The sequence below is a fragment of the Schistocerca piceifrons genome, chromosome X (assembly GCF_021461385.2).
Source record: "Schistocerca piceifrons isolate TAMUIC-IGC-003096 chromosome X, iqSchPice1.1, whole genome shotgun sequence".
NCBI lineage: Eukaryota > Metazoa > Arthropoda > Insecta > Orthoptera > Acrididae > Schistocerca > Schistocerca piceifrons.
In genome coordinates, this window is record NC_060149.1 from 124,629,319 (window position 1) to 124,657,271 (window position 27,953).

A 27,953-nucleotide genomic window follows, 5' to 3' on the forward strand; every position below is an offset into this window, starting at 1 on the left:
GTTGACCTCCATCTGTCCAATGGCCAGCTTCACACGTCTGTCCACATCAAACCCACCAACAAGCAACAGTACCTGCATTATGACAGCTGCCACCCATTCCACATCAAGCGGTCCCTTCCCTACAGCCTTGGTCTTCGTGGCAAACGAATCTGCTCCAGTCCGGAATTCCTGAACCATTACACCAACAACCTGACAACAGCTTTCGCATCCCGTAACTACCCTCCCGACCTGGTACAGAAGCAAATAACCAGAGCCACTTCCTCATCCCCTCAAACCCAGAACCTCCCACAGAAGAACCACAAAAGTGTCCCACTTGTGACAGGATACTTTCCGTGACTGGACCAGACTCTGAATGTGGCTCTCCAGCAGGGATACGACTTCCTCAAATCCTGCCCTGAAATGAGATCCATCCTTCATGAAATCCTCCCCACTCCTCCAAGAGTGTCTTTCTGCCGTCCACCTAACCTTCGTAACCTGTTAGTTCATCCCTATGAAATCCCCAAACCACCTTCCCTACCCTCTGGCTCCTATCCTTGTAACCACCCCCGGTGTAAAACCTGTCCCATGCACCCTCCCACCACCACCTACTCCAGTTCCTGTAACCCGGAAGGTGTACACGATCAAAGGCAGAGCCACGTGTGAAAGCACCCACGTGATTTACCAACTGGCCTCCCTACACTGTGATGCATTCTATGTGGGAATGACCAGCAACAAACTCTCCATTCGCATGAATGGACACAGGCAGACAGTGTTTGTTGGTAATGAGGATCACCCTGTGGCTAAACATGCCTTGGTGCACGGCCAGCACATCTTGGCACAGTGTTACACCGTCCGGGTTATCTGGATACTTCCCACCAACACCAACCTATCCGAACTCCGGAGATGGGAACTTGCGCTTCAATATATCCTCTCTTCCCGTTACCCACCAGGTCTCAATCTCCGCTAATTTCAAGTTGCCGCCACTCATACCTCACCTGTCATTCAACAACATCTTTGCCTCTGCACTTCCGCCTCGACTGACATCTCTGCCCAAACTCTTTGTCTTTAAATATGTCTGCTTGTGTCTGTATATGTGTGGATGGATATGTGTGTGTGTACGAGTGTATACCCATCCTTTTTTCCCCCTAAGGTAAGTCTTTCCGCTCCCGGGATTGGAATGACTCCTTACCCTCTCCCTTAAAACCCACATCCTTTCGTCTTTCCCTCTCCTTCCCTCTTTCCTGATGAGGCAACAGTTTGTTGTGAAAGCTTGAATTTTGTGTGTACGCTTGTGCGTCTTTCGACCTGCCAGCGCTTTCGTTTGGTAAGTCACATCATCTTTATATAAACCCACAATGAATGACCTGTTTTCATGATTTATCCATATATTTGCTTATACGGATCGGATCCGCTCCCAACTCATCCAGATAACTGGGGCTCTACTGTACTTTAACCTGACAAAGTATGAAATTACATATTTTGGATATCACTGACACAATAGTGTGTGTCCTGTTTAGAGTCAGTTTTGTTGTTACCCCTGTGGCTGACAGAATAATTAGAATTTTTGGGTTCATTTTTGTGGTGTGGCAGGGAAAGTGGACTGTAATCAGACTTGTACCCATAGTAGAAGTTAGGTTAACAAGTTACATTAAGTAACTGCCTTCAAGCTATTTACAGCATACTGAACAAGTTTAATGTGGAAATTTCTCAACTGTCAAGCTTTATCTCCTACTTTTGAGTAATACCTTTGTGGTTATGCCCCTGAATATATTTGAATAATTATTGTATGTATTTATTTATTTATGCTCTGCAATAACACTTTAAATGTGCATAAAATACCAATCATTTGCTAAAATGTATCTCAGATACAACAATATTGCAATGTTCTTAACAGAAAATTTTAAACCAACAGCTGATTACTGTAATTATTTTTCCTTTAGCATTCACAACTTCATGAAAAGACTATATTTTAATATCACACAAGTTTTATCTCAGATAATTTGACTTCTGTTATTTCATCTTATAATTATGTCTTTAAGTTGGTAATTTTTGCAATTGTATTTATGTTAGCAATAAACTTTCAGTTTCTCTTCAAAAATAGAATACTAGAACTTTCACAGAAATACTATTTACAGTTTTCTCTGTTGATGCGTCTTACATTGGATTAACAATAGAAGCTGTGTGTCAGAAAAAACAAGCATTGTGGTCAAGTTTGAACTTCATTATCACTATACTACTGTCATCAGGAACATTTAATAGTTCACGAGAAATCACCTGTATTTGCCAAACAACACAGGCAGGTCAGGAATCTAATGCATACTTGTGAATTCATCTGTTGTGGTCTCCAGCTACAGTGTAATGTAGACATCTAGTCAAACTAGAGAACTGCCAGCTAAATGATGAGCAAAGACCAAAGCTGATAAACTTTCATCCATCATATAAGAGTGGACTAATTATTTGAAAACCTAACTAGAAAACAACAATTAATGATGACTTTTTGCACTGTTGCTGCCCTCCATGTAAAAAATTATACAATTTCTCACATTTGGCAAGATCAGTATCCCTTTTCAAAATAATTATAATTCAGTGAGCCACATATTCATCCATATAAATACAAAATCACAATGGATTATGTTAACTTCATGTTTTTAAAAAAATTAAAAATAAACATGAATGTATTCATGCTTATAACCAAAACCTTTGACACATTCCAGCACCTATCTACTATTAATGCACTTGATTTTACAATAAATGTTAAAATCTAAAGCATGCAGCTCAAGAAATGTAGAAAAAAATACAACATTTTCATTGGATGAAACCAGTACACCTTTCAGCTACTTAACAAAATTTACAACTAAGTGCAGTTGTAGACAATATTACAGAGTAATTAATCATACCTTAGTGGAACTGAAGATCCCAAACAATCCCACTCTTTTCTTAAGTTTCCCAGATGACATAGTTCCTTTCACTGTCATAGCTTCAGGCCTAAGAGTGGTAATAGGTACAGGGTTTATTGGTGGTGGCATTTCACCACTTTTAATTGCACTCAGGTCTTCAAAAGGTATGTCTTCTGGGGGTTGAAACCCCGATTTATACCTTTCTATTACAAGTTGTGTGTCCTGAAACACACATATTACCTTATTCAGTGACAGAAAGTGCATAACATCAATATTGGTAAATTTCACAACTATTCAACTTTTCCTTAGCACCTAAATACACACTGGTACACAAGAATCATATAATTAACTAGAATGTACATGAACAGTAGAGCGTGTGTTTGGTGAAGACCTAGCTTTTTTTTAAGCAACAATTTATAATACAGTACCTACATCATTGCTACAACAAAGCATTTCAAAAGATCGGAAAAATGTGAAAATCATTTCTATTTTCAAGAAAGGCCATCAGATAAATGTCCTTAACTACAGGAACATATGACTAGCATCAATCTGTTGGAGAATTTTGGAATATGTTTTTGCTTGGATTATGGATACAAAGAATCTCAGCAGAAATCAACATAGGTTCCTCACACAGCAATCTCAGGTAACACACCTTTCCTTACTTGTACACAAGATCCTAGATGCATTAGATAATGAGACCTGCAGTGATGCCCCATGTTACTCAACTTCTGTAATGTTTAGAGAACGAAATGCAAGCTTATGAAATATAAACTAGCTTTGCGATTGTACTGATTGATGACTTCCAGGCAAAAAAGTAGTCAGCAAGTTCTTTGTACAAAAGATCAGATGTGAAAGCAGTTACAGATATATCAAAGGGTGTGTTATGGATTGTTCATAATATATACAAAAAAAAAAAAGAGTTTGCATCACCCCAGTTCCCAGAACTCGGGAAGATAGACGTTGACAGTGGATATTGTATCACAGACACAGTCCCTTTGACTGTTCAGAGGTGTCACTAAACCCACCCAAAGATGTAAACAACCATGCATGAACAGTGCCAATTAGATGGAGGGGGTCCGACAGCCAATCAGTTCCAGTCATTCCACGAGGAAGGAGGTACGCGGCTCATGTTGTCTGTAGTTCAACCATGACTAGACTGTCAACACCATGCTTTGATCGCATCCGCATTGTTACTTTGTGCCAGTAAGGGCTCTCAACAAAGGAAGTGTCCAGGCATCTCGGAGTGAACCAAAGCGATGTTGTTCGGACATGGAGGAGATACAGAGAGACAAGAACTCTTGATGAAATGCCTCGCTCAGACCGCCCAAGGGCTACTAATGCAGTGGATGACCATTACCTAAGAATTATGGCTTGGAGGAACCCTGATAGCAACACCACCATGTTGAATAATGCTTTTGGTGCAGCCGCAGGACATCGCGTTACAACTCAAACTGTGGACAATAGGCTGAATGATGCACAACTTCACTCCCAACGTCCATGACGAGGTCCATCTTTGAAACCACGACACCATGCAGCTCCGTATAGATGGGCCCAACAACATGCCGAATGGACCGCTTGGGATTGGCATCATGTTCTCTCCACCAATGAGTGTTGGATATGCCTTCAACCAGACAATCGTCTGAGATGTGTTTGGAGGCAACCCGGTGAGGCTGAACACCTTAGACATACTGTCCAGCGAGTGCAGCAGGGTGAAGGTTCCCTGCTGTTTTGGGGTGGCACATTATGTGGGGCCGACGAACGCTGCTGGTGGTCATGGAAGTGCCGTAACGGCTGTACGATATGTGAATACCATCCTCCGACCAATAGTGCAATTGTATCAGCAGTATATTAGCGAGGCATTTGTCTCCATTGACGACGATTCGCACCCCTATCATGTACATCTAGTGAATGACTTCCTTCAGGATAACGACACCGCTTGACTAGAGTGGCCAGCATGTTCTCCTGACATGAACCCTATCTAACATACCTGGGATGGATTGAAACGGGCTGTTTATGGGCAACGTTACCCACCAACCACTCTGAGGGATCAACACCGAATCGACGTTGAGGAGTGGGACAATCTGGACCAACAGTTCCTTGATGAACTTGTGGATAGTATGCCATGATGAATAAAGGCATGCATCAATGAAAGAGGACATGCTACTGGGTATTAGAGGTACCGGTGTGTACAGAAATCTGGACCACCACCTCTGAAGGTCTCGCTGTATGGTGGTACGACATGCAATGTGTGGTTTTCATGAGCAATAAAAAGAGCGGTAATGATGTTTATGTTGATCTCTATTCCAATTTTCTGTACTGGTTCCAGAGCTCTCGAAACAGAGGTGATGCAAAACTTTTTTTTATGTGTGTATTTATAAAAATGAGCTGTTGGGTGACCATAGTCTTCATGGGGCAGTCTGCAGATGATACTGTTGCATGAAGGGAAGCTGTGACACCAAATTACTCTTATCAAATACAGGACAATCTGCAGAAGATCAAGGCCTAGAACAAGAATTAGCAGTCGAGCTTCAACTAGCATATTCAATGTATTTAAGATAAACAGATGCAAAGTCCCATTATAGTTTGATTACATGATTGGCAATCTATCACTGGAAACAGTGACAACCATATTATATTAAAATATGTAGCAGTATACATCCTGAGCAGTTTACTGTTACTAAGTCAACATTGTTCACTGCCCATGGCTGGGCAGATTGAGTCACATCTTAGTGACTATATATTAAAACCACAACTAAAGCTAGCATAGCAGACAATAAGCATTATAAAACAAAGTTATGAACAATGGTTACAAAAAACAATTTACAGTTCTTAAATGTTTCCAGTTTGTGGTTTCACGTGTGATGTTGATCAGTCCACAATTCCACTTGTAGATAAAAATTCATTTACAGAACATAGAAATTGTTGCTTGAGCACACGCATCAGTCTGGCTCTGAACACCCTTATTGTTAATGTTCGAACATCCAGTGGTAATTTGTTGAACATCGTCGGGCTTGCTGTGAGGCAGTGCATAATATATTGTGATGAAGTACTGATCTGTTATCACACATCTGAGCTTCCTGGGGGAGATGAATTACTCTTGAGAGCTTAGACCACACATGAGCAGTGTATTCGGTCCACATTTTCATTTGTGATTTCCAGGAGTCCGACACCATCAACATCTGCTATACATCCACAGTCACCAAGGCTTTGTAGTATTTTCTGAGTTTTATCATCATTTAATTTCATTTTGTTTGCTTTGAACCACTTTTTGGCTACTTCAGATAAAATTTCAGCAGCCTTCAGTGACTAAGCTGAATTTCTACCATGAGTCATTAATGCTGTATCATCTGCAAAGAGCAGGGTATGACCATCACAACTAAAGCCATTGTCAAATATTAAAAAGGGCAGAGGGTCAAGTACGGAGCCCTGTAGTACCTTGCATTTCCATTTCGTGAGATGATGTTCCTTGGATACAAACACACTGCCACCTGTGTCTTGCCTAGATTACAAAGAAGTCATGCAGTTGTTCTTTTTTTCCAAATACTTCAAATTATTTTTGTTGTTACATCAAGCATTGCAGTAAATACAGATTCGCCTCTTCTAAATTCATGTTCGTTATCCAGGATGAGGTGGTTGTCTTCTGTGGTTAAGGTGCTACTACTGCTAATGCTTATATTGCTTGTAAAAGCAATTTCTAAATCTTGCACTTCAGCTACATTATTCCCAACAACATCAACAAAATATTTGTTAAAATCATCAGAGCTGCAAGGATTTACATGGGCAGGGGGTCTTTATTTGTGTTCGTTAACCAGTTCCCAGGCCACTTTGCATGGGTTGGGAACTTCACAAATAAACCTAACATTATATGCCTCCTTGGCAACCTTTACTTCCTTCCTGTAGATTATTTTAGCTTTCAGATAATAGCAATGAAACGTATCTTTGGCCCTGGTATCTGTTGCTGTTTTAACTTGGTCATTTAGCGGCAAAACAACACACTTTATGTTTTCCCAGCTTGGGAGTGTACCATGCTTCTCTCTGCCTATTTTTATTCTGTTGTGTAGTTTACAGTATTCTTTACGGTTCCTGATGGGGAACAGTTGACAAAATTTATTTTGTGGAGCTGGAAAATACATTTCAAAGCATCACTTGGTCCAGTCCTACAACTTCAGACAGTGTGGCGAAAGAAGCGCTGTATCATTGTGAGACACACAGAGGTGAGCGAGTGCGCTGGGACTTGCCCCAGGTCGCTACTACCAGCACCACGTCGTCATAACATGCCTGTGCATAGCACGCAAAAGACTGCATCATAATCGAAGAATGACATTAAAAATTAAAATAACTTTTCCAAACTTTGCCAGTGTATGCTTCAATATATTAATCTTAACATTTTGAAATCTCAGAATGGTCTCATGAATACGTTTTGCTAAATGTATTATTTTAAGAAAAAAAGGCACTAAATAAAAAAGCTAGAGAGCTAAAATTGTTCAGACTGTGCAAATGTAAGTCACAATCAAAAGTTACAAGTCTCAACTTGATCGGAGCAATATTTTGGTCAAAATTGGTGTTTTCACGAAAAATTGAAAGTGCTAAATATTAGACCCAGAAAGATGAAAGTTCATATTGTAGCCTCAGTTTGACATAAAACCACTAAACATGCAATACCAATAAGCTACCTCTATTAGTGTGCAAGTAATTTACTAAAAACTAAATTTGGAACTAAAATGTCACTATTCGTAATAGATTAAGTATCATTTGTATTTGTTAATAGGAAGTTCTAACTGCAGCACTTTATTATATTCATTAAATAATACAGCTGTACCAAGTTTCGAGACTTTGTTGTAAATAACAATCATTGTACGGATTCTTACTTAAAGAGGAAGTTCAGAGGTCATATTCCAGTCTAAAAAGTCTAACTAGCAAAGTTTAAATGCAGTCGTCCTAAAACTTTGTAACTAAAGCCAACTTAATTTCATTCAAATAAAAAATTAAGAAGACTGTAAACTGTTAAATGACAGAGAAAGGGGCCATTTAGATGCTGCTCTCTGTGCCTAGAGCAGATGATAGCAGATGTTCCATTCAGCGGTCCATTACGTCCATATATAAGTACGGCCAGAGATGTAGTGAGGAGGAGACACTTTGTACCAAGCTATCAATCTGTCCACATCAGTCAAATGCCGGCATACCATGTGCCTCAGGTGACATCAAAGTTAGCCACCTACAAACCATGTTTTCGGCAAAAGTAGGAAGTGAACTCTAGAGGACTGTACACCATCCTGCATCGCTTAGTTTTCACAGGAGTAACTGCTTGTGTGTCGCCCATAATTTAAAAGATTCTATTCAAGAAGTGGATGAAATTACAAAAAGAGACTCAGAATTGTATACTCCCATGCTGAAACGAATCAGTGCTATGTTGATTCCTTGTATTTCAGGCAGTGATAAACACCTGAGGCTTACATACATTGGAAATTTGAACTTGCAAAATGTGTGTATGGGCTGTACAATATTAAGTTTTCAAAACTTATAAATAGATGTTTGAGAAACTTAGAAGGAGAAGAAACACAGTTAACTAACTCTCAGTGTTTTGTTTCCTGTAAACGGCCACCTTAACTGACACACAATGATGTGCTTGCCCTGTAACACTGGTGTCTTTTTATGGATATATGTAGTGATTTGCGCTGATGATTAAACTCACTTAACAGCAGCTTATACTCTTCAGAGACAAAATGCTTTCATTATTTTAAAGTAATCTATGACATGGTTACTGCTCATTCTAATATGAAAATCACCAGATTTAAATGTAACATTGTCTGTGAAAATATTTACAGTTAAATTATGTAAACAATACAAGAAAAAGCAGTTCCAGTCAGAAGTTGTCATGACAGTTGTGTTACAAGTACTTACACCCTACTTTCCCCCTATGAACCATGGACCTTGTTGCGGTGGCATGGGATGGCTTGAGTGCCTCAAAGATACAGGTAGCTGTATCGTAGTAGCAACCACAACACAGGGGTCTCTGTGGAGAGGGCAAACAAATAGGTGGTTCCTGAAGAGGGGCATCAGCCTTTTCAGTAGCTGCAGGGATGACTGAGTGACAAGGCCTTGCCTTGTAACATTAGCCTACATGGCCTTGCTGTGCTGATACTGCAAATGGCTGAAGAAAGGGGCAATCACAGCCATTATTTTTCCCGAGAGAATGTTGCTCTTCTGTATGATTAAATGATGATGGCATCCTCTCGGTAAAATATTCTGGAGGTGAAATGTCCCCTATTTGGATCTCTGGGCAGGAAATACAAGGTCATCGTAATTAGGAGTAACAAAACTGACATTCTACAATGCAGAGTGTGCCTGTTAGATCCCTTAATTGGGTAAACATGTTAGAGAATTTAAAATGGAACATGGATAAGTTAAAATTAGATAAAGTGGTAATTAGTGAAGTGTGGTGATAGGAAGAACACACCTTCTGATCAATTCAGTACAGGGTTATCAACACAAAATCAAATACAGATAATGGAGGAGTAGGCTTAGTACTGAATAAGAAAATTGGAATGTAAGCTACTAAGAACAGCAAAGTGAACACATTATCATAATCACATTAGACGCAAGGTCAACACTGAACACAGTACTACAAGTAGTACAATTCAGTACCAACTAATTCAGCAGATAATGAAGAGGTTGAAAGCATGAATAATGATGTGAAGGAAATTATTCAGACAGTTAAAGCAGACAAAAATTTAATGGCACATTGGGAGACTTGAATTTAATAGTAGGAAAAGGAAGACATGGAAAAATAGTACGATAACACTGACTGAGGGAAAGAAATGAAAGAGGAAGCCATCTGGCAGATTTTGCATGAAGCATAATTTAACCAATGCTAACACCTGGTTTAAGAATCACGACAGAAGGCTGTATACATGTAAGATACTTTGAGATACTGGAAAGTTTCAAATTAATTACATAATGCTACTAGGACAGAGATTTTGAAACCAGATTTTCAACTGCAAGACATTTCTGGGGTGAATGTGGACTCCGTCCATATTTTATTGGTTATGAACTGTAAGTTGAAACTGAAGATTTTATGACAAGGTACGAAACTGAGGCATGGGACATGGACAAGTTGAAAGAACCCGAGATTATTGAGAGTTTCAGAGCATAAGACAACACTGGACTAAAACAAGGCAAAGCAATAGAATAGAAGACAAATGATTAGCTCTGAAAGATGAAATAATGAAGGCAGCAGACAACCAAATATGTAAGACTACTAAACCCAGCAGAATTCCTTGGTTCTCACAGAAGACACTGAACTGAACTGATGTAAAGAAAAAATATTAAAAAATGCAGCAAATGAAGCAGGTGAAAGGGAATACAGATGACTAAAAAAAAGATTGGCATAAAGTGCAAAATGGCTAAGCAGGAATGGCTACAGGATAAATGTAAGGCTGCAGAAGCTTGTTGGACCGGAGGAAAATTTGACAGCACCTACAGGAAGATTAAAGAGACTTTTAGTGCAACGGGAAGCAGCTGTAGAAATATCAGGAGCTCAGATGTAAAACCAGTACCAAGCAAAGATGGGAAAGCTGAAAGGTGGAAGGTATATACAGAGTCTGACAGAAAACTGTCTAACTCTTTGTCAGGCTCTATCTAGATACTGATATTGTTGTTCGATTTGAGTTACAAGTATGTTGTATGATGTTAGTACTTACATCTCAGTATTGAGAAAACAACATGGCTAGGGCATGCTTGACATTCGAGCAACGAAAATGTATTGTGCAGTGGTTTTTCAAGTTTGATATTGCAGTTGAATTGCAACGTCAGTGGAGGTGGGAGTTTGAAACAGAACAGCCAACCTGCCTAACAATTAAACGCATCACTGACAAGTTTGAATTGCATGGAATGATTTGTGATATTCACAAAGGAAGATCAGGAAGACAGCGCACAGCTACAAGTCCTGCTTCATCGACTCTCGGGTTGAAACATTTGTTAATTCTCCACAGAAGTCCGCTACGCAATGTGCACATGAAGTGGGGGTTAGCATAACAAGCGTACGAAGAATTCTGAAAGCTGCAGAGTGGAAAGTTTACATTCTATGATTAGTGTATGTGATTAATGATGACAATCCTGATCGCCGAATGCAATATTGTGAATGGTATCGGTAAATGGTAACTGATGGCAAACAATTTGTGATGAAGGTAGTGTGGAGTGGCAAGGCACAATTTAAACTTGATCGGCATAACAGTGCACACTGGGCACTGGAAAATCCACATGTTTATGTGGATAAAGTGGTCAATCTACCAGAGGTTCAAGTGTGGTGTGGACTATCATCTAAAGGCTTAGTAGGACCCTTTTTCTTCACTGGAGAAGTGTACCTGGAAATGTTACGCACATCAATTTTGCCGGGTATACGTGTGCTTTATGGAGCTGATGAAGAGGTCTTCTACCAACAGGAGAGGGCGCCACCATACTACCACCTAGCTGTATGAGCTTTCCTGCAAGACAATTTTCCGGGGCATTAGATTTGACAAAGAGGGCCCATTGAGTTCCCTCCACGGTCACCAGATCTAACACATATGGACTTTTACTTGCGGGGAACTGTGAAATATAACATCTATCTACGTAAGTCATGCACACTGGAGGAACTTCACCAGGAGATTACAGTGACGTGCAGCGATCTCCACTGTAACACTGACTGACATAGTTGTGATGACCACTCGTCGTTCTGTTATGAGTATAGCCACCAACAGTGAACATTTTGAACATTTAAAGTAACCATGTGCAAAACTGAGTGTTGTACAACATGTGTGATCAATTATTAAATGTAAAATAAACACATAAGTAATACTTTTTGTTCCTTAAAGCGAGTATACATTTTTCTGGCAGACTTTGTACAGAGCGGCTCTACAAGGGAAATGAAATTGAAGGCAATATGACAGAAAGACAACAGGAAACAGATGAATAAGGGATGGAAGCTATGCTACTGGGAGGAGACTTTGATGGAGCACTGAAAGATCCAAGTTGAAACAAGACCTCTGGGTAGTAGACATTCCCTTAAAGTTATTGAGATCCTTCGGAGAGCCAGCCATGACTAAACTATTCCACCTGGTGTGTAAGAGACAAGCAAAATGCCCTCATACTGAAAAAAATTCCAATTCCATAAAAAGTAGGTGCTGACAGGTGTGAATATTATTGAACTATCAGTTTAACAATCCATGTTTGCAAAATATTAACAACAATTATTTAATGGATAATGACCTCAGGAAAGATTAAATTGGGTTCCAGTTAAATGTAGGAACACACAAGGCAATACTGACCCCATACTCTATCTTAGAAGAAAGGTTGACGAAAGGCAATCCTACAGTTATATCCAGTTATACCATTTGTAGATTTAGAGAAAGTTTTTGACAATGTGGACTGGGATATTATACGCTTTGAAATTCTGAATGTATTAGGGATAAAATATAGGGAGTAAAAGACTATTTACAGCTTGTACAGAAACCACACAGCAGTTATACGTCAAAGAACATGAATGGATAGCAGTAATTGGAAAGGGAGTGAGACAGGATTGTAGCATATTCCCGAAGTTATTCAATCTGTACACTGAAGAAGTGGTAAAGGGAACCAAGAATAAATTTAGAAAGGGGGCTGAAGTTTAGGGAGAATAAATAAAGACCTTGAGGTTTGCCGATGGAATTTTAATTCTTGCAGAGACAGAAAAGGAAACAGAGGAGCAGTTGATCAGAACAGATATTGTCTTACAACATTAAAAGATGAACATCAACAGCAGTAAAACAAAGGTAATGGAATGTAGTCTGGTTAAATGGGGTGATGAGGGAATTAGATCACAAAATGAGACAAGTGGAAAATGAGTTTTGCTATTTGAGCACCAAAATAACTGAAGATGGTTGAAGTAGAGAGGATGTAAAATGCAGACTGGCTGCAGCAAGGAAAGCATTTCTGAAAAAGAGAGATTTGTTAACATGTAATATAAATTGAGGTGTAGGCTTGCACAAAAGTGAAACATGTACAATACGCATTTCACACAAGAAGAGAATAGACACTTTTGAAATGTGGTGCTGTACAAGAATGCTAAAGATTATGTGAGTGGATCACGTAACTAATGAGGAGGTACTAAATCAAACTGGGGAGAGAAGAAATTTATGGCACAACTTGACAACAAGGACAAATTATAAGGCATCAAGGAATTGTCAATTTGGTATTTGAGGGAAATGTGGAGGGTAAAAATTGTAGAGGTAGACCTAGATATAAAGACAGTAAGTAGATTCAGTTGGATGTAGGTCTCGGTAGTTACTCAAAGATGAAGGCTCTTACACAGGGTAGGCCAGCATGGGGAGCTGCATCAAACCAGTATTCAGACTGAAGACAACAACAACAACAACAACAACAACAACAACAACAACCACAACCTACTTCAGCTTCGAATGGAGAAATTCTAGTAATGCTAGGGCATAAACTGAAATCAAATATGGAAAAAGAGCTGTGTGCTTTGGTGCACTGCATAGTTGCATAATAACAAGCAATGCCCAAATGCCTGAATAACAGGAAGCATCTTTTGTAGTAAATGGCAATTCTGAAGAAGATAAATTTCTATTGAAAGGTGGGAAAAGTGACAAATTGTTATCTAAGAAATCTGAATACACAAGACAATACAGAAAGAAGTAGCCCTTTAGGGACATAAGAGTGAAACTAATCCCAAAGGAATGGGGTGGGAAAAAAACTTACAAATGCAACCTCCAGTACCTAACTTCAAAAAAAATAAGAAAAATAGAACTGCTACAATTATGTAAAAGAACAATAAGATGACCTAAATATGTGGACAACTATGCAGTTTTATACTGAATGTAGAATCATCTTGAAGATGTGAGAATTGACATTAAGAAGGATGGATGAAAACAGTACAACAGTGTAAAGTAATATTCTCTTTAATCCATTGGAATATGGATCCACATACCAGTTCTTGCAAATAAAAATAACCATTGATAGCAAATGGGTGTTCCAATGTAAGTCATGTGGAAATATTGGAATGTATAATACATGTTTACTTACAAAATATTATGCACAATTTACAGTGTATGACTTGTGAGGAGATTTACACTCCACTGCTCGACTTATTACACTGAGGGTGTTTCTCACTGTGATGAATGAACATGACCTCCTTATGGCCATACACGGAATGCACATCTATACAGAGAACTGAAGAAATTTATATGACACTTTCTCAAAATGTAATTTTAAAGAAAGATCTTGTATGCAAACTTAATACCACTTTGTATGGACTGAAGCAGGAACCAGGAGCTTGGGACTTCAGATTGTTTATGACAAGTTTTCTCCGTAAAATTGTCAAATGTGTAATTGACAGAGTTCTCTATGATGGAAGCTTTGATGACTAATATTTATCTACTACAACGTGTTGCTGATATTCTACTTGAGAGGAATGATAAAAACAAACTCATAGATATGAAGAATAAATTGAAAGAAAAATTTTGAATGACATATTGTTGAATCAAAATTCTTCCTGGTAATTAATATACAGACAAACAAAGGGAAACAGCTCCTTAGTCAACATTTTTACATCCTGCCCTTATTTAGACAATTAAATATGGAAGATGGAAAAGTCTAGATTGTTACTGATCATAAAGATGACATGCTGAGTTGCAGACAGGCACAAAGAAAAGATTCTAAAATTTAGACTTTCACGGCCAGAAATATTGTGTCCATTATAATTATCCGGGCTGTTATGCCGTGGTCGGTTGATGAATTTTGTCTCAATTCCAAACGTTTCGTCTCAGACTGCGGGAGACATCTTCAAGTGGGTCCGTAGGTCGATGGAAGGTCCAAGTGGGTGTGTTGGACCTACCATCGACCTACGGACCCCCTTGAAGATGTCTCCCGCAGTCAGACGAAACGTTGGGAATTGAGACAAAATTCATCAACCGACCACAGCATAACAGCCCGGATAATTATAATGGACAAAAAAAAAGATTGTTACACAATTGAGCTTTCAGCCAAAGCCTTCTTCAGAAAGGAAAACACACATACCCATTCACAAAAGAAAGCACACCTCACACTCACATGACCACTATTTCCAGCCACCACAATTCTGCCTGGATTGGCCAGAGATGGTGGTCATGTGTGCGCATTGTGCTTGTCTGCAACTCAACATGTTGTCACTATGTTGAGTGGCAATTTCTCGTTTCATGAAATTGTTGATATTCCAACTTAAACTTTTCACTGTTAGAGAGTGAAGGCTGCAAGACACGAATGGAAGTCAGCCTCATTGACAGTTTTAATGATGAGATCGTTTTCTTTTTTAAAAATGAAGACAAAAGAAACCAAATGTATGGGTTCACCATCACTGTAAATTTATTCAAGAAAACCATTTTCCTCTGGAATTTGTTCTTCCATTTTGAAATAATATCTTTATTTCATTATTTAGCAAATAGCAAACACACGATACACGGCAACTAATTTAGCAGAACAACCCTATTTTATTTTAAGATGGTGACCATGCTACATGTGTTTCCACTTTAATAGTTGTGCTAACATATTTGAATGTGTTATGTATGCTGGTATGGTGATAAAACTCACATAAGGACTGTACTTTTTCTGTTTTATGTATGTATTTCACATCTGTGATAGTTGTGACCGTACATACTATGGTTGTGTGAAACTCTTATTACCTACACCATCATATACTGCTTTTTACCCACACAGCTGTGTATATTACAACATTCTGTAAGAAGAAATTTTTTATTGTAATGTAGCTTGATGATGCCCTTGGGGCAACATAACCTAATTTTTAAATAATTAAATAAAGTTTATTTCACAATAAAACAACCGCCTACACAGGAAAATGACTTCCTTTAAGAATATTGAAAACATCTGAAAGGAATTCTTTGATAAATTAAAGGAATAACTGATGCTGGTCTGTGTTATAAAAGACAACATTCAAATGCTCTTCTCCACTATGTTGGTTCAAACTGGGGAAGCAAAGAAGACAGATCTAAAACAGAATACATATTCCAGAATTTTGGAAATACTGACTGCTACGTTACTAGGATGCAGGCATATGTTTCACTAACATCAACAAAAGTAAAATATTTTGCTTTGGCAGCCATTACAACAGATGATTTGTGGTTGAAGAATCTTCTTAAAGAAGATATACCTGCCATATATATGGGAGCATTGTCAATTGAAACACATGGACAGTAAATATAGATCTATAAATAAGGGCAATAGGATTTTCAGTATGTTAGTTAATTGTGTACAGTCAGGCAGAGTGTATTTTAATATGGGATTACTGAAAGTGGAATAATCTTGGTTTGTCTATCATCTTTTAACGGGTATTTAAGATTATTAAAGGCTTTTTTTCCTATAACCTAGCAGTATGGACAGAGTTGTTAAGTTGTGGAGAAGGGAAAGGAGTGTGGTGGTGGTGGTAGTGTGTGTGTGTGTGTGTGTGTGTGTGTGTGTGTGTGTGTGTGTGTGTGTGTGGGGGGGGGGGGGGGGGGGGGGGATGTGAACTATTTAGCAACTGTGTAACATCTGTTGTCTGTTATGAACAGCTCTCTTTGCACATGCAATATACTTGCCTAGTTTGTTTGAACATTTATGTGCTAGCCATCTGTGTTTTGTGACAGTCAATATATGTTGTTATTTGTAAAATTGGCTTCTCATCACTGTGCGGAATACTTAATGTGTAATACCTAGTTATAAAAACAGACCACAGCTAATAAAAAAACTGTGGTGTTCAAATAGAATTTCAGGCCAACAACAATTTCTGCTAACATGTCGAATATACTCAGTTTACAACACAAGGGGAAGCAAATGTTTCAGTGATGTCAGTCATGAACGAGACAACACCAAAGAATGGTCAAATGCAACAACAAAAGAAGAATGAACTTCACATTTTGTTATCAAGTGCATTTAATTGATCTTTTTTATTGTAATTCAGGAAGAATAGGATTTAAATCCTCACAGAGAGATCACAATTCAGGTTTTCAACTGTTGACTCGGATCACTTCAAGTGATCATACGGTTGCTTCATTAAATCACTACTGAAAGCTTACAGAATCCTTGTACAAATTGAGCTACTAATACATCACTAAAAGACCTATTTGTCAATGACTGACTGTATTTTTGTGGGGAGAGTAGGTATTAAAATCATAGTAAACCAAATTGTACAAAGAGTACTACCATAAGTCAAATGATCTATACATTCAGAGTCAAGCCCAGACATTTTGACTGCCTAAGTTAATGCCTGCAAAATAATAGAGTAGTAGTCCAGCTCCTGTGTGATTTGCAGTCATTTGTATAATGCAGAAACAATTAATTTCACAGCTGGTCAACTGATGACATCTGTCAAATTCTACAGTATCAACAGAGTAATAACAATGCTGTCATACTTACTTCTTTCTCATTGATTTGTTCTGCAGCATTCACAATCCCATCCAAACATTTGATGATGATAGGAAAAACATTTTTTTCTATGTCTACAGACTGTATCATGAAACTTTTGATGTTCTTAATGCGTTTCTCATCCAGCTCTTGCAACTGTCGGAATACATCTGGCATAAGGATATGGTAATGTTGATTCTGAAACATAAAATGAAATGAGAGATTATATGCAAGAATAAATTGGGAAACAAATTAGAGATTAACAAAGAAACACCTCAAAATGTTCATATAATAAATACTGAATTCTGTAAAAAATGACATGACAAGCAACTCCTTAGAATCATAAAACAAAGTGAAGCCAAACTGTGGCAAGCAAGTAAAAGAATGCAAAAATAAATCTTAATTTTAAAACTGTACAGGGAATAGCTTCTTGCAATGCCACTGAATTTAAGCAGAATTTAAGCAACAGTCAGTAACCACATCCTTTTTGTTTGCTGCCATTGGCTAGAACTATTAATTCTATATTTCCCTTTCCACTGATCTGATATTTGTATTGAAAGAAGTCATACCAAAATATTGGGACTGCAAGAAAACAATGGCAATATTGTTTGTTGATTTTAAGAAAGCCTACAATAGCATAAATAGATAAAATTTGTGGGAGAAATAACAATGTTTTGAATACCAAAGTAGTTTACAAATATTGTAACTGTTAAACTCGAAGAGTCAAAAGGGATGGTGAAAATGAGTGAGAATATCCACGACTTCTGACAAAAAAACAGGAGTCGGGCAAGGAACTGGAATATTACCACTCTTGTTCAATGTAATACTACAAGAAGTACTGGATGCAACAAGTGAAGTAGAAGAGGAAATTAGTATAGGAATAAAAATGAAGGTACCGCCCACTGCAGATGATGTAGCATTAATCTCTTAAAATGTAGGTGACGTGAAAATACTGACAAGAAAGCTATTTCAAAAAGCAAATGGAGTTGGGTTAGAGGTAAATGATGAAAAAACAAAATCTTTTCCTATGACATTAATTTTCAGGGGAGATTTCTTCATCTCAGGCAGTACTGAGAACTGAACAACCTGCCTTTGCCGCAAGCCAGATGTCTATGGGGATCCAGACGCAGGTGGTGCTTCCCAAGAATCAGTATAGTAAGGACCAAAGCACTGAAATGGCCAGAACTAGTCACTGTTTAGCCAAGGTTACCCAAGGCTGTCAGCTAGGTCACATGAAACCCATACTACTCTCTATTAGTATTGACACACATTATATCTACCATATATTTCTGATATCAAATGATCATCTATTACCCCCATGCGTGGAACTGGGTAATCTACAGACATGATTAGAGGGGGGAAAAAAGCATACTGTGTGCCTATGAGCTTCATCATAGCCCTGAATGTCTCTGTGATACTAACCCTGAATGCATCTATAATATTAGCAACTCCCATGGAATTGTGGAGAGACACCTTAAATGATACCCCAGTGATCCCTAACACACACCAATTTATTTAAAAACTGATGACCTAGGATCAAATATAACATGTATAGGGGGACATAGCACTAATCACAAACCAGGAAACCAACTAAGATTGGAGAGGTGTTTTCTTTTTCAAGGAAGGCAGGCACTGTGAGGATAAGGACAGGGAAACAAATGGGTATGTAGAGTTGGGACAGGGAGGAACTGGACAAATGGTAGTTAAAAAAACTCATACAGCAAACCTGATATATCTTGTGGCTACCTACACATTTGACTCTTCTTTTGATGAAGTAATGAGTGGCAGTGGTTTGACTGAAATGGTGGTTATGTGCAGATGTATGAGACAGGTCTTGGACTTGGGTCTTCCACAGAAATATGACCCATGCGGCAGGGGCTGAGAGAAGGAAGGACATAGTGAAGGTCAAGGATACCGTACGAGTTGAGCAGCAGTGTAACACTTTGGGGGAAGTGAGAAGAATTGTGGACTTGAAATGGGAAATATTGGAAACAGTAAATGCTGAAATGTCTAGTTGTACAAAAACAGAAAAAACCACAACAGATTCACATTACAAATTATTTTATTCAAAGGAATGATAGCTTCATAGCATTTATAACTTCTGACAGAAGTAGTGTTGGAAAAGTGGTTATAAGTTCAGAAAAAAAAAAAATGAAAATTTAGGTAAAGATGTAAGTGCCATGTTTCACTTCCAAGGTAACAAAGAATACAGTATTGACATCATTGACACAATGAGAAATAAAATTATATCATTTCAAGAAAATTGAGCATGGCTAATAGGTCCTCCCTTCTTTCAGCATTTAATTTGTTGGTCAATGAAAGCCAACAAATACTTGTTAGGATGGGAGGAGTATGTAGTTTGAACCCCAAAATTACATGATATTTTGTTTTATTTCATTATGCTGCATAATACACAATTAAATTCTAACAATTTCAATCGATATTATGTTGTGGTGGTTCTATCTGAGCTGTCCCTTTGTGTGTTACATATGCCTTTCCTTGAATTCTTAGCTCAGTATCTTTCTGTATGCTGCTAAATTTGCCTTTCCTTTCCATCATAAGGCACTGCACACAAGCACTTCACATTGAAAATAACTGAAATGAAATAAAATTTACTATTGCTTGCTGCATGTAGGGAAGTGAGCAAGAAACTTGTTATAACATCTTTACTACCGCAGTCAGACACACTCAACACATTCAGCATTCATCATGTCATGAACAAAGAAACTTGCATATGACTAAAGCTAGTGAAGCTATTTTGATGTACACAGAGGCTTCTCTGGGAGGATATTAACGTTTCAGAGCACAAATGGATCTAGTTGACATCCTGGCAGAGAACATGATTTCATTCTTCTAGTTCTATATGATATACTGTGATATGGTAGCACTCTTTTGTGGCTGGTCAAGACGTGGACTTTGAATATTAGAAAATATGAAACCTAATTCTGGACAAGGTTAGAATAGTAGTTCTTGTCTGCAAAGAATTAAGCATATCTAGAGACGGACTGTATTTACATGTTGGCAGGGTGTGTAAGAGGGACTACCTCATATGAAAAGGGTGGCAGCTGTCCAAGTGGAGGTATCGCTTGTACTGGGTTGCTGACTGCATATAAATTGACAAGACATAGAAATATGTATGTTACCTGCAGTTCATTAGTTTTTTGCAGCTGATTTGCATACTCGTTCTTTGTCTCTTCACACTGCTGTGATTTGATTGCCATATTCATTCGCTGCTTCTCAACCTCTGCTCTGGATAAATTGTAGTCTGCATCTGCACGCTGAAAATTTTCTAATGCACGCTCTGCTTCCTTGAAAGCCTTCTCATAATTCTTCTTTGCACGATCAAGGCTTAAAATTTGTGTATTTAAATTCTGCACCATACGTGCACCATCCTGTAGGTGCTGTAAAGTAGAAATTAAACAAGCTTTAGGTGCACCCTCCCCTCGAATAGACTGTGGGTAACATAGTGATGTGACAGTTCTTACATTACAAGAACAATGATGGAAACTTGCATCAACAGTTTCGAGTTCTCTTAAATTATTTGAAGCTGCATACATACCTTTTTCCGTTCTTCCTTTATATCTTTTACTAGGATATTAAGTTCCCTTATAACATTCGCTTGGAGGTTTTCCGCAATTACTTCATGCTGTCCTGCGAGGTCATTAACTTCTGTCATCACATGCTTGAATGCCCGGCAAGGGCTATACCTACAAAAGTTTATGTTATGAGGTTTTTGTTGAACACTGTGTTGTTTAAACGAGTAAAATCAATAACTACATTAACAAAGTGTTTTGGACAAGTTTTAATAACAGTACAGCTGTACAAAGATTTTACAGATAATGAACTTTACACACGATTTTCAGGCAAACGTTAATTAATTATCAATAATCTGCACCATATCACAGAACTCCAACATAAACAAATATTCTCTGATTAGAGACTGAATGCAGGAATTTGACATATTTAGATGTAACTGCTTTATGGGTTCAGTGATTTATGGCACCTTTAAATTTCCAAGTAATGGGTCATCTGCTATGTCCCGAGTTATTTTCATATAAATCCAAAGAAAGTAAAGAAGAAAATGATTGGTGGTAAATTAGTTCTACCATCCATATCCAGTTACCTATTACAATATCAATAAATGAAGCATTTTAAAGGCATGCTGCTAGATTTGTTTCAGGTGCATTCAGCTAGCATCTGAGTTTTATGGAAATGCTACGTGAACTGAAATGGGATTCCCTGGAGGGAAAACTACACTAGTGAGAAAATTTAGAAAACCAGATTGTGCGCCTGATTGCAGAAACATTCTACTGCCATCAATGTACATTTGACGTAAGGATCATGGAAACCAGATAAGGGAAATTTGGGCTCATACTGAAGCATACAGTCAGCCATTTTTCCCTTTCTCCATCTTCAAGTGGAACAGGAAAGGAAGTCACTAGCACTTGGTACACAGTACATTCTGCCATGCATTGTGTGGTGGTATGTAGATGTACTGTAGATGCCATGAGGTGCAGTATAAATGTTTTGACTTAATTTTTTGTCTACATTCTGGCACAAACAAACATTAAATTACACTCTTCTCTGCCATCAGATGTCACTGACGACTTTGCGTCATTATTATACACATATAATGGAGAAAACAGGTGGAAATTACAATAGTGGTAAATTTGCACATGGTCTTCTACACACCAAAGACAACTTGTTTGGATGTGTGTGACTCAAATGACAGAAATAAAGTGGGACAACAAAAATGTACAAAAGAACTGGTACTAAATTACCTAGTGAATGGAGCAAAGGTAACAAAAACCAATCTAAAATATCAATATAGGTGAAACATCAATTTTTGAGATGATGTGCGTCATATGTTTTCAGTCTGAGACTCATTCTGAAGCATGGTGTACATTGTTTTGAAACTTCCTGACTGATTACAACAGTGAACTATACCTGGACTAGATCCTGTAACCTTGTCTTGTACATCCGAGATGTACCAAAATGTTGTAAGTGCATGTACACAGGAAAGTAATAGATACATCCCCTTGTAATTATGAAAAGGATTCAGTTAAATGTTGCTATGGCACATAATTACATTATCACATCTGAGCATTTTTTTTGTGTGTCTTTAAAAGACTTTTTGCCTTAATCTCACATAAAAGAAATGCCCATAACCATAGAAATAGTATTTAAAACATCATGTCAGATTAGAGTTGAGTGGGACTTTAATCTTTTGCTTTCTTCAACCACAGTTGGTCTGATGAGCACTCTATTTACAGGAATATCCTTTTGAGATTTGGTATAGGAAAGGATGTGAAAATAATTTGGCTGACACCTTATCATGGTTACCTGTAAGAATGGAAAATGAAGGAAGCCTGTGCAAAGAGCAAAGAAATGTCCTTTTATTATTTCTCAAAAATGCTCAGTATATGACAGGAAGGCAAACTTGGAGTAGGAACTTAGCAGCTGAGCAGGATTTGGATGACATATGGGCCCTAGGTAAAGAGGAGATAGTTGGAAGAATATTCCAAGGATAGTTGGAAAGGATACCAGTTGGTCTAGCAGGGTATCTCATTCTGAAGAACTTTGAGAGGAACCGGAGACTGGCAATTGTGCATCCCTCCAAAGTGGGTGGAACAACTAGTTTGGCACAATCATACAGTGTATGCCCATTATGATACTAAGAAGTGTGCAGCATGTATGAGGAAGGATCATTATTCTGAACACTTTTTCTTCACAGTCAAATGGATATTAAAATGATGTGATGTTTGTCAGTGAATGAAGGTGCACACTGGCACTAAGGACAGAGAAGTACTCTATTATGCCTGAGAGTCTATGGGATTTGGTGATAGCTACCAATTAACTTGTATGCATTCAGGTTCCAACTTTGTGTGTTCACAGTCACATTTATAATAAAACATATACCTTTTTTCACTACCTATAAAGTCAATTGTGTTATAGAATGTTTCTCCTTTCAACCATGACTCTACCATCACTTTAAATTTATTTCCATACAGCTCCCTTCCATCATGTGGTACAATATCGAAAAATATTTTTCCAAAATGTACGAAATTATTTTTGTTTACTTTACTTAATGTAGTCCAAGAAATGCCCAGAGGTTTCCTGTTCCTGGCTGTAAATGAGTGCACATTTGATCTAGTTTCATACATGCAGACATTCTGTTTGACGTAAGTACTGTATTTTGAGTATATATAGTTTGCAAACTGTATGTATTTATGATCAACGAAGTATTGTCTGCATGAAGTTAAATTACTTGAATCAAAATTACGTCTAATTGCTTTCTACTGCCACACGAAAAATTATTTTTCCCCAGCACAGTTCCCCTAATGAAGAATTCCACTGATGTGAGTGTGAGTGACTGGAAAAGTGCACAAGGTAAGACAGTGGAATGCATATAGTATCTCTTACTTTTTAGAATGAAATTAAAGAAATAATGTATGTCTTTAGTTTTGGAGTTGCTCCATGATCTTACTATATTTCATACACTTCAGTAACTGGGTCACCAAAAACAACAATATTTTATGTTGTCATTAAACAATGATGCTATACTGGCAATTTCATTGCCTAATAATTTGAAAATTATATCACACAAAAATATGTGTATAATTGTACATTCTCTCTTCAAACTCACATTCAACTGCCCTTCTGCTAGGAGTAATATATGTACCTATGTGGAGGTATTACATTATATTATACTATATACAGCTGTCTCAGTGAATCTGAATTGCATTCTTGTCACTGTGGTGGATACCATAAAGATGAACAGCTGCTTCACACTTTAGTATAAAATGTCTACAGCATTAAGCATTTACAGAATGTGATAGTTGGTCAAACATCTAGGATTATATTTCCAAGAACAGTGACGGTACACAAGAATGTTAGCTAATGTTAGCACACATTACAGCTAATAAAATTTTGACCTTAGAAGTTCATTCCTGACTTCTGAAGACTATTGTAGAAAACAAAGAACAAATTAAAGAACTTCCTTGATTTTGTACTCATCATTATGATTTACAGTTCGTTGATGTGGCTACGTGGGCACGAGTTTAACTACAATTCCAAAGGTTCAGAATTAAATCTTCAATTGCTCTTTGGATTTTTTCTGTCACTTGTCACTTTTTTATCATGTGGCAACTATTTGTTAATGAGTACAATGCCAAGCTGCACTGTGTTTAGGAGTCCATGGCAGACCATAAGTCACCTCCGTAGCTGGCATGACAAGACAGTTCAAATATCAGGGGGAGTCAAGGACGTAACGGGAGGTATACCCTTTTGTACACTAGGTACACTGGCGAAGTACAGATACGAAAATCAGCCATGGCCAACTCAAAAGGCACTATCAGATCATTTGTCTGAACGGATTCAGGGAAACCACATAAAACCTAAACCTTGGTGGAGACTAAGGGATTCGAAAACCGCTCCTTCCAAGTAAGAGCACAGCATAAGACAGTGCCGCCTCGCTAGCTCGACGGCAATGAGGTCGCTAAAGACGGAAGTACCTGGTCAGTTCCAAAAATTAGAGGGAAAATGAACCATGTAGTTTTTTAAAAACAATCATTCATTATTTACGAACTTCCAGCATGCTGGAATAATTGCAAGTCAGCAACTTCTGTTAATTAGAAGAACGAAAACCCAGCCAAAGTTGCAAATTTCCCTTTTTTATTTACTCGATTACTAGATTCGGGCAGAGATCCATTTTCAAATCGTACCATTTTGACTATCTGTTACGATGATTTAAAAATGAGTCCGACCCGAAACTAATCATCGAGTAAATAAAAAAAGTGTAAATTGCGACTTTGGCTGGTGTTTCGTTGTACATTCATTATTTGCCTAGAACGATAGGGAGTTAGCTGGTGGTACTTAAAAAAGGCTACACGGATTTTGGTCGAAGTCTGTCCTGTCCTGCCAATGATACCGTTACGGCACGTCCTTCAAGAGATGTTCCGAAAGGCTTGTGTCGTTCGACCTCATATGCCGTGTGCAGTTTTCTAGCTTTTATCGTGTATCCGACGGTTTTCGTGACAACACTTTACCTTAGCACTTCTGTGAACAGAGAAGAATATCCGCTTACTAAATTATCTGTTTCTGGCATTTCAAGAGCTGGCAAACACAGTTCGTACCGCTGCATACAAATAACAACAATAACTTCGCAGGAGTCAACTTTTAACAGTTTCAAAGTACCCGCACACCGTTTCGTAAAGCGATGGCGTAAGATTCTGCACTCTCGCGTACATAACCACGGTGCAACCTACTTTTGTAGTGTAGCAAATAAGAAATCCTGAATCCCTATCGAACTGTTATTCCGGTAACTAACGTCGAAAAGAAAGTCTGGGCGAACGCGAAAGTTTACATCTTTAAATTTCAAGGAACGATAATTCTTGAAGGTCCTGCATGACGACGAGACCTAAAGTGTCTAGTAAATGAAGACGCTTCACGATATGTTTCTCGCTTCCGGGCTACAGAGATAAATTATATCACCAAAGCCAAGCGGATATCCTGCCGCACTGTTTGGTCTGCAGGGTCCCGTGTAGACAATACGTCCACTAACAGAACTCAGCGACAGACTTCAGACGAACTTATTTGCTATACATTATCACACACCTTCCGGTGACTGTTTCCTCGTCGATGTATATAGTGGATGGTCCTCCGAGTAGCGATCAGTGCGTTGTCCACCTACGAACACGGCGTGTTCACTAGAAAGGATACACCCCGACGACCCACATTGTCGCTGCACATCGTCGCCTATGCCGTCATTTAACGTATAATGTATACCGTGAGTACAAAGCCGTGATATGGATTCCTGGAACAGTCTAGCAAACCCCTAGGTAGATGAAGCGCAGAAAACCCAAGAGCATGAGAACGGAAGACGGTAGCCAAGTATTAATAGGAACGAAAGACCTCTGCAAATTATGGTCGATGTTGTTTGAATAGTTATCCATAGGTTTCCGGTACTGGCAAGGAACATAGGCATCAGCTTGCTTCGGTCGGCCCAACTTTACGTGCAAACTGATGTCTAGATATTGATTTCCCTATGGGGCAGGAAACTTACCTGCCAGAATAAGTACAATTATTTGAGTCTGCATGAAATGCGTGAAGAGGTGTAAATGATCACCAATGGCATTTCCTAGAGGCTAAAAATCAAATAATCTATACACGACTATCAGAACACTCACGTTACCGAGAGTCCACTCACTATACAGGCTGGTCCATTGATCGTGACCGGGCCAAATGTCTCACGAAATAAGCGTCAAACGAAAAGAACTACAAAGTACGAAACTTGTCTAGCTTGAAGGGGGAAACCAGGTGGCGCTATGGTTAGCCCGCTAGATAGGTCAAACGGATATCAACTGCATTTTTTTAAATAGCAACCCCATTTTTATTACATATTCGTGTAGTACGTAAAGAAATATGAATGTTTTAGTTGGACCACTTTTTTCGCTTTGAGATAGGTGGCGCTGTAATAGTCAAATGGTTCAAATGGCTCTGAGCACTATGGGACTCAACTGCTGAGGTCATTAGTCCCCTAGAACGTAGAACTAGTTAAACCTAATTAACTTAAGGACATCACAAACATCCATGCCCGAGGCAGGATTCGAACCTGCGACCGTAGCGGGCTTGCGGTTCCAGACTGCAGCGCCTTTAACCGCACGGCCACTTGGGCCGGCTGTAATAGTCACAAACATATGGCTCACAATTTTAGACGAACAGTTGGTAACAAGTAGGTTTTTTAAATTAAAATACCGAACGTAGGTACGTTTGAACATTTTATTTCAGTTGTTAATGCAATAAATGCTCAAAATGACGTCCGTCAACCTCAATGCATATGGCAATACGTGTAACGACATTCCTCTCAACAGCGAGTAGTTCACCTTCCGTAATGTTCGCACATGCATTGACAATGCGCTGACGCATGTTGTCAGGCGTTTTCGGTGGATCACGATGGCAAATATCCTTCAACTTTCCCCACAGAAAGAAATCCAGGGACGTCAGATCCGGTGAACGTGCTTCGACGACCAATCCACCTGTCATGAAATACGCTATTCAATACTGCCGCCGCCACCCCTCTTCGCTTTGCCTTGCCTGCCACATACTGGCGGTGAACACTTCATCCAACACCAGGACTCGAACCTGCTACCTGCGAGTCGAACTCCACTGCACTGCACTACACTACACTGAACGAAGGTGGGTTATTCTTCTGGCCTAAACATCCCACGGTCCACTGTTTCCGATGTGATAGTGAAGTGGAAACGTGATGAGAGAAGTACAGCACAAAAGCATGTAGCTTAAACAGAAACTATATTTGCCACTGACAGTAATTGCTGCAGACTCTTCGTTCTGCTTGCACACTTTAAAGAGTCGTAAGTCGACCATGGCGTAAAGAAAATGACGTAACAGTTAAATCAAGATTCGCCGACTTCAAATAGTCTGTAGAATTATACAGACCGCTATGATCAATCAGTACTGGAGTCGCGAGAGAGACATTTTAAGAATTCAATGTAAGCCTTCAGATACAACAAGCCATGACAATATGCCGGGTGAAAACCTTACAAGTGTATTTCGAAAAGCATGTATAAATAAGATACGAGTGCTCAAATGAATAACATATGTACAGCGATATCCAGTGTCACGAACATTAGAGCAAATTAATCTAAC

The 27,953-nt window shown here is 38.6% G+C and overlaps 1 protein-coding gene across 5 annotated transcripts in view; it reads right to left on the bottom strand.

Moving 5' to 3' along the window:
* The window catches only part of LOC124721257 (formin-binding protein 1-like), a 375,448-nt gene that overhangs the window by 59,698 nt on the left and 287,797 nt on the right, over window positions 1-27,953 (bottom strand). For all 5 annotated transcript variants that reach the window (XM_047246130.1, XM_047246131.1, XM_047246132.1 and 2 more), the window contains exons 4-7: window positions 20,845-20,992; window positions 20,429-20,686; window positions 17,298-17,483; window positions 2,877-3,098 (exon numbers count right to left, since the gene is read on the bottom strand). In XM_047246130.1, coding sequence (XP_047102086.1) covers window positions 2,877-3,098; window positions 17,298-17,483; window positions 20,429-20,686; window positions 20,845-20,992 — 814 coding nt within the window. The remainder of the gene's footprint in view (window positions 1-2,876; window positions 3,099-17,297; window positions 17,484-20,428; window positions 20,687-20,844; window positions 20,993-27,953) is intronic.